General features: G+C 41.5%; 1 protein-coding gene and 1 pseudogene across 1 annotated transcript; both read left to right on the top strand.

Annotated features, from left to right (window-relative positions):
* Positions 1-368: 368 nt before the first annotated feature.
* On the top strand, positions 369-1868 carry LOC149175478 (uncharacterized). Its single transcript, XM_089421144.1, has 3 exons — positions 369-373; positions 727-858; positions 1027-1868. Exons 1-3 carry the CDS (start codon positions 369-371, stop codon positions 1652-1654), a joined length of 765 nt encoding a protein of 254 aa, XP_089277270.1. The 3' UTR covers positions 1655-1868.
* A 2504-nt stretch (positions 1869-4372) lies between these two features.
* LOC149175477 (uncharacterized) lies at positions 4373-5535 on the top strand (annotated as a pseudogene).
* Positions 5536-8946: the final 3411 nt, after the last annotated feature.

Raw genomic sequence — 8946 nt, 5'->3', positions numbered from 1 at the left:
ATAATTTAATATATTTATTTTTTTTAAAAACAGTTAAAAATATTCTATTAATAACAATCAGAGAGAAAGTTAAAACCCTTAAAAGAGCATTGGGAGATTTGTCTATAGAAATGTACATTTATCCAAATAAACAAAATGCTCAAAATTTTACCAAAAACACTTCCAAAAAAATATCTTAGAAATAAACAATATCTGCAAGATAACATATCAATGAAAAGTTAGATTTGTCCATAGAGATGTACATTTATCCAAGTAAACAAAATGCTCAAAATTTTACCAAATACACTTCTACTAAAGACACGACAAAAAATTCGTAGAAATAAACAATATCTGCGAGATAACATATCAATGAAAAGAGACCATTCAAAATGACGTAATTCCAATTCTTTAGCTACGACTATTTCTAGGAGAGTCGGCAACCCGCAGACAACGAGATTTCTTTTGTTTCATGACCATAACCTCTCAAGCCGAGCTGGATATTTTTAGAGACAAATGTTTTCTAAGATTGAGACCCGAGTATTAAACGAGCAGACCTCCTCTCGCAAGCCATTTATAAAGTGTTCCATGTTATTAAAAATTGAAAAGGCATCCATGCTAACAGAATAAACTTACCTGTTTCAAAACGCAGACGCAGACGCAGAAATGGACCCTGGTTTCAAAACGCAGACGCAGAAATGGATGCCGAAATGGATAACATGATTTCGCCCTTTCGCTGTTATTTAAAAGGCGGAATTCAGCTATCAGACGGCGGGAAATTTATAACGTGGTAAATACGCGGCGCCGGAAATCTCAGCAAAGCCGGAAATCTCGGAAAGCCGGAAATCTCGGTCAGCATTGCATTTACGCCATGGGGGATGGGTATGGCATGGTGCTGCATACGAATCCCATGCTATAGACATAAGATGGGGTGGGCATTAATGGCCCAATAGCATGGGATCTATTGGTTGCCCTTCCGGAGGCCATTTGAATTTGAAATTTGTTTTCCCGCTTTGTTTTGAAATTTGTTGTTCCACCTTGTTATCGCAGGGCATGCTCTCTTTCATACACTTGCGGCATGCTCTTTGGCAGACCCTGTGGAGACGAGATCACGAGATCGACGAGCTCTTACTGTGGCCATGGTAACGGGGCCTCGGATGGCTGGCATGGCAATAGCGAGGCTTCCCGCGCCGGTTCTGGCAGCGGTGCTGGCTACGGAGAAGCCGGGAGCGGGTACCCGCGTTCCGGTTCGGGTAAAGGAGCAGAGTACTATTCAGGAAATGGTGTTGTGAACGACGATAGTGGATACGGTGAAGGGTCTGGCGACGACAGTGGCTATCGTCAGTCACCTGGCAATACTTATGCCCCATACCCGCCTGGCTCTAATGGTGGCTATGGAGAAGGTGGTAAATACGGCTCAGGCTACGGTGAGCGTTGGGAAAAAAACGGTGCCTACGGTTCAGGGTACAGTGGTGGCAGCTATGTCACAGGCTCTGGTAATGAAAAAGGCTACGAAGCTGGCTCTCGCTATGGCGCTGGATCTGGCAACGGCAACGGTGAATTCGGTGCCAACAATGGTTACGATCAGAAACTCCTTAACTTTATATATTTGTCTCCGCAGCGCGTGCCCCCGGAGTTTGTAATAAAGCAATGTCTCTTAGTCAATTATAAATATTAACAATTTAGGCACGGTGAATGCAACAACGAACGCCTTACTTTTGTCTTTGTAACATGGTGGTGGAGTTTGTAATAAAGTCGGATTTCTTTATCAATCTTAGCTATTAACAATATAGCACAGTGAATGTAGGGGTCACTCTTTCGAGAAAGAAATAAGTCAGTCTGATTTGGTATTGAAGCTGTTGGCAATGACTAAATTCGGTAAAGATTATGGACTTCTGTGTTGTTTAATGCGAAGACTGCCTAGCTTCGTACTTCTTACGATGTTGTTTACTCTTTTCTAAAAGCAACGACTTTCATCATACAACGATATTGTGATATCATCTGATAAGCTTTTGAAATTATTGTGTTACATTTACTTTGTATTTTTCCTTTTCTTGTATTTGAGATAATAAGATATATCCTATTTAATTTTTATAAAATATTTTAAAATAGTTTAAAAATAATTACAGATCAAAAGTTTTCTACTACTTTTTCTCAAGTAAATTGATCATATTAATATGTATATAAAAATGTTTTGTGTTTTATTAACCTGATTTGTGTTTTTGGAGCCTGCAATATCAATAAATAATGTATTATTGGATATTGTAATAAAATATATTTATAAGTTAAGAATTTTTATTGGATATTGTAATAAAATATATTTATAAGTTAAGAATTTTTATAATAAAATAGTAATAAAATATATTTATAAGTTAAGAATTTTTATAATAAGATAAATATTAAATAATTTTTTTAATTGTTTTTTATAAGCTTCGGCGGGACCCTTTACAACATTTTACAACATTTACAACTTTTTACATCAATCACCTGCCTCTGCAGGACTCGAACCTGGGTGGGGGGAGTGACAGCCTCCACCCCTACCATTACACCATGCACATCATGTGCTAAATATTAAATAATTTTGATAACCTAAAATAAATCATAAAATAAATATTTTAATATTTATTATTATTTACTAATTATTTAATTTATATTTATTAATAAATAAACTTTTAAACATAATTATTATTAAATATTAATTATTTAATTCAAAATAATTCATCAATAATTACATTTTTATTTTCCATAAATATTATAGATAATATTTAAAGTATTATTTGTGAAAATAGATTGAAAATAGTATTATCAAGCTTCCATAGAAAAATAGGAAGAGCAAGAGGACGATGAAGAAAAAGAAAAGGGTAAGAGAAAGAGGGAGGAGGAGTGGAAGGAAATGAATAGGTAGAAAAATATGGAGAGGTTAAGGGAGAGAGGGGGAGGAAGAGGAGGAGAGAAGCGGAGGGGGGAATAAAAATAGGAGTGGAAGATGGGAAGGGTGAGAATGAGGAGTGGAAGGCGAGGGAGAGATTTGGGGAAGAGAAAGGAAAACTCAAAACCCATATCTAAAACCTAAAACCCATTTGCAAAACTAGTTTCAAAAATCTAATTTCCATCTTCAAAACCCACATCACATTCTATTTGAAATATACAAATTTAAAAAATGACAAAAATCTTACTTATGAATCCAAAAGATCTAGTGATGCCCTAGAAATCTTCCTTTCTTTCTTCTATTAATAGTGCCCCCAAATCACTTTAAGATAGAAGAAGCTCTACCCCTCCATCATGTGAAAATGAAATAAAATGAAGCTACTGAGAATGAATCCATTTTTTGATCAGTTTGCAAATGCTTCCTTCATAGAACTCCTTATTGAAAACATGGTTAGTGAAATATTAAAGTATTCAAGTTAAGTACAATAAAATAAAAATGTTTCATCAATTGTGATTATTATTTCTTTTTTCTTCTCAAGAAATAATAGATTAAAAATACCATAGGATAAAATAAGGTGGAGTAAATTTTAAGGGAGTTTCCATCTCTAAGAGAGGACAAAGCAACTTATTATGTCTCTCAAAGGAAGTTTTAAGAGGATAAAGCCAATCAACAAAGAATTTGAAGATTACAATACTAACATATTAAGTTAGCTGGGAAGTGGAAAAGTAGAGACATTGATGAATAAAAATATGTTCCATGTAGGCCTAAATCCTTGGGGAAATAAACGAATATGTGTTGAGGATATCTAGAGCTCTTACCAATGCTACCAAAATCAAATAAGTTGTTAGGGAGGAAATATTTAACATGAATTTAGACTAGGTGGTTTGTGACAACACCAATTACTTAACAACAATATGAGTAGTAATTTTTTTTTTTAGTGATAAAACATAAGAAAAGATCACTAAATTCATCCGATAAGAAATTAAAATATTGCACTACTAATGGATTAAGTTGGGTAGGAAGTGGAAGAGTGGAGATACTAATGGTTCAAATTTGTGTTCTAGAAAACCTTATTCATTGGGGAACTAGAATATTGTAATTTAAGGATATGTCAATCATATCAATTTCACCAAAATCAAATAAGTTAGGTAAGAATCCTTTAACATGAATCTATGCTAGGTGATATATCCTAATATTAGGCAATTAATGTTTTAGGTGATATCCTAATATTAGGCAATTAATGTTTTAGGTTACATATTGCAATTAATCCTACTTTTATATACTTCAACAACATGTTTTAGATTAATGTTTTAGGTGATATCCTAATATTAGGCAATTAATGTTTTAGATTACATATTGCAATTAATCCTACTTTTAAATACTTCAACAATATGTTTTAGATTACATGTTTTATATACTTCAACAACATACATCCTCTGTCCCACACATCTATCCACAGCAGTGCTAATGTTGGAAGGCGTATTAATCTACGTGGGCGTTCTAAGATTCGCTTGCCTGCCGTATTGCCAGAGAGCACTTGCTTGAGGGTGCCTCGCTGGGATTTATTTAGGGTGCGTTAGCACGCTCGACTAATAAGGCCGCCATCGCCCCTACTCCTTTATAGGGGTCGCTCGACCAACGGGCCGCCATCGATTTCTTTAGGTTATTTCTTTAGTTAAGAAAGAAAGACTGGTAGGGGATTTCATTCCATTCAATAAAGGTATAACCTATTGATAAGTGGCTGGCTGTTTTCAAATTCTTATTCTTATATAGGCTGTCAATATTATATCAGATGCAGTTGGAACTCGAACCGAGCCGACCACAAGCTGCTTCTGGTCGTCGTACGTAGCAATGAATGGAACGCAGTAGCACTAGAAGCAGCAGTTTCAGAAGAAGCCAGCCGTTGTTTCACCTTTCTTTCCCTTGACTAAATACCGGAACTTTCTTGAAATAAAGAAATCAATACCTCTCCGTCCCCCGTAAGTGGTGATTCTTCTCCATCTCCAAGGGGTAGGGTGTGGAGTTCACTGCACCGACCCATTCCCCATCCGGGTCTCCCGCACTGCTCAAGTGTGCGACTCCGTATGAGGACCTCCTTCCCTTCTGCCCACTCTCCGTTCACACGGTTTCCAAAGCGGAAGGGTAGGCAGCAGGTACCACGAGCCCTCTGTCCCACACATCTATCCGGAAGCAAGTGTAGTTCACCGGTTCCACCGAATGCTCCTATCTCTCGGCAAAGATCGTGTGAGTGTGCAGTTATGCCTCAGATGCTTCGCCATAGAATATATAAACCTAGTTCCCGTTCCTCTCTGGTGCACTCGCTCTAGATCTCCGACACACAAGGGAGGACGCGGTAGGCCCTAGCCCCTGCACGCACGTCTGGCCGATCATTCCGCTGGCATCTCGCATTCACGATACCCGTTTCACTGCCGCTCGAGGATGTAGTTGTAGATACGTCGAGCCAAGGGTGGCTCCATATCTCCTTCTACGACATGCTGTTGTCGTCGCCATATTCTATGTGTCACTTGGTAATCTCTTCCTCGCTGCGGGTCTCTGCAGCACCTACCTCCGGAAGAAACGGAGGACTTCATTCAGTGACTCCGCGATCGCCCTCTAAACGATCAAAATAAGGTAGAGCTTGAAGATACGTTTTGTATTCCATTAGTTTCTCTGTGCCTCTAGCCGGGTGGGCGCCGGTCTTTTCCCCCTAAGAACCGTACGTGCGAGTATCCCCGCATGCGGCTCACGCCATTTTTTACTTACAAGGTAGGTGGGTGGCCATTGGTGAAATGTCCCCTGTCTCCTGTGCGCGTGCTTGTTGTAACCTTGGAAGCAAATTGGCGTGCTGTCTGTTGTACCGTAAACCTGCTCTATCTATTCATTGATCCATTTATAGGGATTTATCGCTCGATGATCCAGGTGGATGTTGGTGGCCACCCACCTATCCCATTTGGACCCCCACAACTGTCTCTTTCAGTCTTTTTAGTTTCCTAAATTGTAGCACAATTTACTATTTTTAGCAGTTTTTCGGGTCCTGAACTTCCGGAGCCGTTTTGAGGCCCTAAACGACGTTTTTTTGGGATTCTGGGGCAACATGGGTCCATGGACCGATGTTGCCTCCCAAAGTGGTAGTACTCGAATAGATCTTTCTAACGAGCTATCGTACGCGTCAAACGGAGATCGTATGCCAAAGTTACGACCCCGGGAAATTGATGTACCAATTTACCCAAACGGGGCCCACAATTTGGCGTTTCATCTTCTAGGGTTAGGTTTCGGGATGTGAAGGGTTTTCCATTGTTTCTCAACAATAAATAGGCCTTCGAGCCTCATTGTAATATAGTTCAGAACAGTTCAGAGGCATGTAGCCACCACATCTCTTCTCAGAGATAAGCTACCATCGCCCTAGCTGGTTTATTTCCATTTCTGGTTGTAAGCATATTTCAGTATTTTCCATTAATGAAATGAAGTATCATTTCCGCTGCATCTTTGTGTTTATGGTTATCGCATCTCTGTATTTATGGTTATCTCTGTAATCTATTGCGTTCCTGTTTAAATCCGGATCAGTGGTATCAGAGCGGTCTGCTTTTTTCTCTGTTTTTCTTTGCATGTCCCCAACGAGGTCGGGATATAAGGAGTTAGGGCTTGAACTGATCGAACCTTTGCAAGACCAGCCTCGCAAATCCCGACAGCCTCCCATGGTGGATGAGAAGAAAGACAAGGGGGCAGGAGATCCTATCAAAATCTTGCTCGAAGAAGCGCTCGAGCGGCAAAGGAACGCGATGATGGATAGCTTTGTGCAGATCCTTCAGCGGCTACCCAGAGGCGACGCATCGGCTTCCAACAGCGACTCTGGAAACGCCACACCGTTTAAGGTACAAGTTAATTTTGAAATCCCCATCTTCGAGGGTTAAATAGACGCAGATGCCGTAGATAAATGGTTAAATCTACTAGATGGGTATTTTTCTGTTCACAAATTTTCAAGTCGGGAAAAGATTGTTTTTGCTCTTCTCAAAGCAGCCCCCCACGTCAAGGACTGGTGGGAAACCTACTATGAGCAGAAGGATGAAAGTACAGGCTCACTATTTTCAGCCGCACCCACTTGGAATGACTTTCGGGATGCCATCAAAGAGCAGTACTACCCTGTCGGAAGCTATGAGGACAAATACATCAAATGGACCACACTGCGGCAGGGACGAGACCAAGATGTGCCGGAGTTCACAAACATTTTTCATACCCTTCGCACACAGTTGGGTATCAAAGATTCTGAGCTGCATCGGGTACTCAAATACCGTGGCTGCCTGCACAAGTACATCCAGGAAGAGATGGTGTTCTTGAACATCTCCTCACTCGGCACAGCATACCGATATGCTGTCAAAATCGAGCAAAATTTCAAACAGAAGAAGCGAGACTTTGGATCTGCAAATCCGAAGCCCGAAGGACAAATCCAAGGCGGGGTGACCCAAGATAACCCGTCGAAGCCACAAGAAAAGAACAACACCACGAAGCCGAAGAAGGACACAGGAAAGTGGTGTGAGTTCCACAAAAGTCCCACTCATAACACAAGTGAGTGTCGGACCAAGCAGTCGCTGGTGGCTGAGTTGAAGGCTTCCGAATCAGATGCATGTTCTGATCCTGAGCCAGAACCCGACAAGGGGAATGGCAAAGGGAAGCAGATCATTGATGCGGATCCCAGCGCCACTATTGCCACCGCCAAGATCCAGAAAGATGAGCTCGAAAATCCAGAAGAGGGGGAGCGTCTTTTCCACTCACAGATGTGGGTGAAGGGTTCGCCGCTGCAATTCATTGTCGACAGTGGCAGCCAAAAGAACCTCATTTCAGCAGAGGTCGTGAAGCGGTTGGGCCTACCGACTACACCGCACCCGCAGCCGTACAGTATCGGGTGGCTTCATGAAGGACAAGATCTCAAAGTTCGCCAGCAGTGCCGCCTTTCCTACAGCATCAAGCCCTTCACAGACGAGGTATTGTGTGATGTTACACCTCTGGATGTTTGTGATGTATTACTAGGCCAACCATACTTGTGGAGGCGACATGCTGTGTATGAGTCCAGGCCTCGTGCTGTCATTATTTCTTTGAATAATTCATTCTACAGGATACCGGAGGTAGCCCCACCTACCGCCACATCTTTGATCACTACCAAGAAAGGCAGCAAGCTCATATCACAGACCAGGAAATTCATTTGTCTAGTTCACTCCCAAAATAAGGGGAAGATCGTTGCTACATCCATGACCCCTGCAAAGGGTTCCTCCATGCAGCAGCAGCAGCAAAGGGATACGGTCATGACAAAACACAGGAACAACTTCTCCTCACCCACATGGGTACCACACAAGTTTCAGGTGGGCAACAAAGTATGGTTGCATCGACAGAAAGAACGCGTTACCAGAACCCATCAGAAGCTCAGACCACTCCGACATGGTACCAAGGCTATGGGGAACAATGCTTTGGAGCACATCATTCCTCCATTCCTTCGCTTGCACCAAATGTTCAATGTGGACCATCGTCAACCATGCTTCCCACCATCACTGGACACATCAGAGATTGCAGGACAAGTTCAGCAGATGGAGGAACTCAACGCAATGGGGACCATTGCTTCCTAAGGGGGGAGGAATGATCCAGGTGGATGTTGGTGGCCACCCACCTATCCCATTTGGACCCCCACAACTGTCTCTTTCAGTCTTTTTAGTTTCCTAAATTGTAGCACAATTTACTATTTTTAGCAGTTTTCCGGGTCCTGAACTTCCGGAGCCGTTTTGAGGCCCTAAACGACGTTTTTTTGGGATTCTGGGGCAACATGGGTCCATGGACCGATGTTGCCTCCCAAAGTGGTAGTACTCGGATAGATCTTTCTAACGAGCTATCGTACGCGTCAAACGGAGATCGTATGCCAAAGTTACGACCCCGGGAAATTGATGTACCAATTTACCCAAATGGGGCCCACAATTTGGCGTTTCATCTTCTAGGGTTAGGTTTCGGGATGTGAAGGGTTTTCCATTGTTTCTCAACAATAAATAGGCCTTCGAGCC

The sequence above is a fragment of the Pinus tabuliformis genome, chromosome 4_1, assembly GCF_031772625.1.
Source record: "Pinus tabuliformis cultivar Carrire ecotype Pingquan chromosome 4_1, CPIR1, whole genome shotgun sequence".
NCBI lineage: Eukaryota > Viridiplantae > Streptophyta > Pinopsida > Pinales > Pinaceae > Pinus > Pinus tabuliformis.
This window is presented reverse-complemented; position numbering and strand designations above follow the sequence as displayed.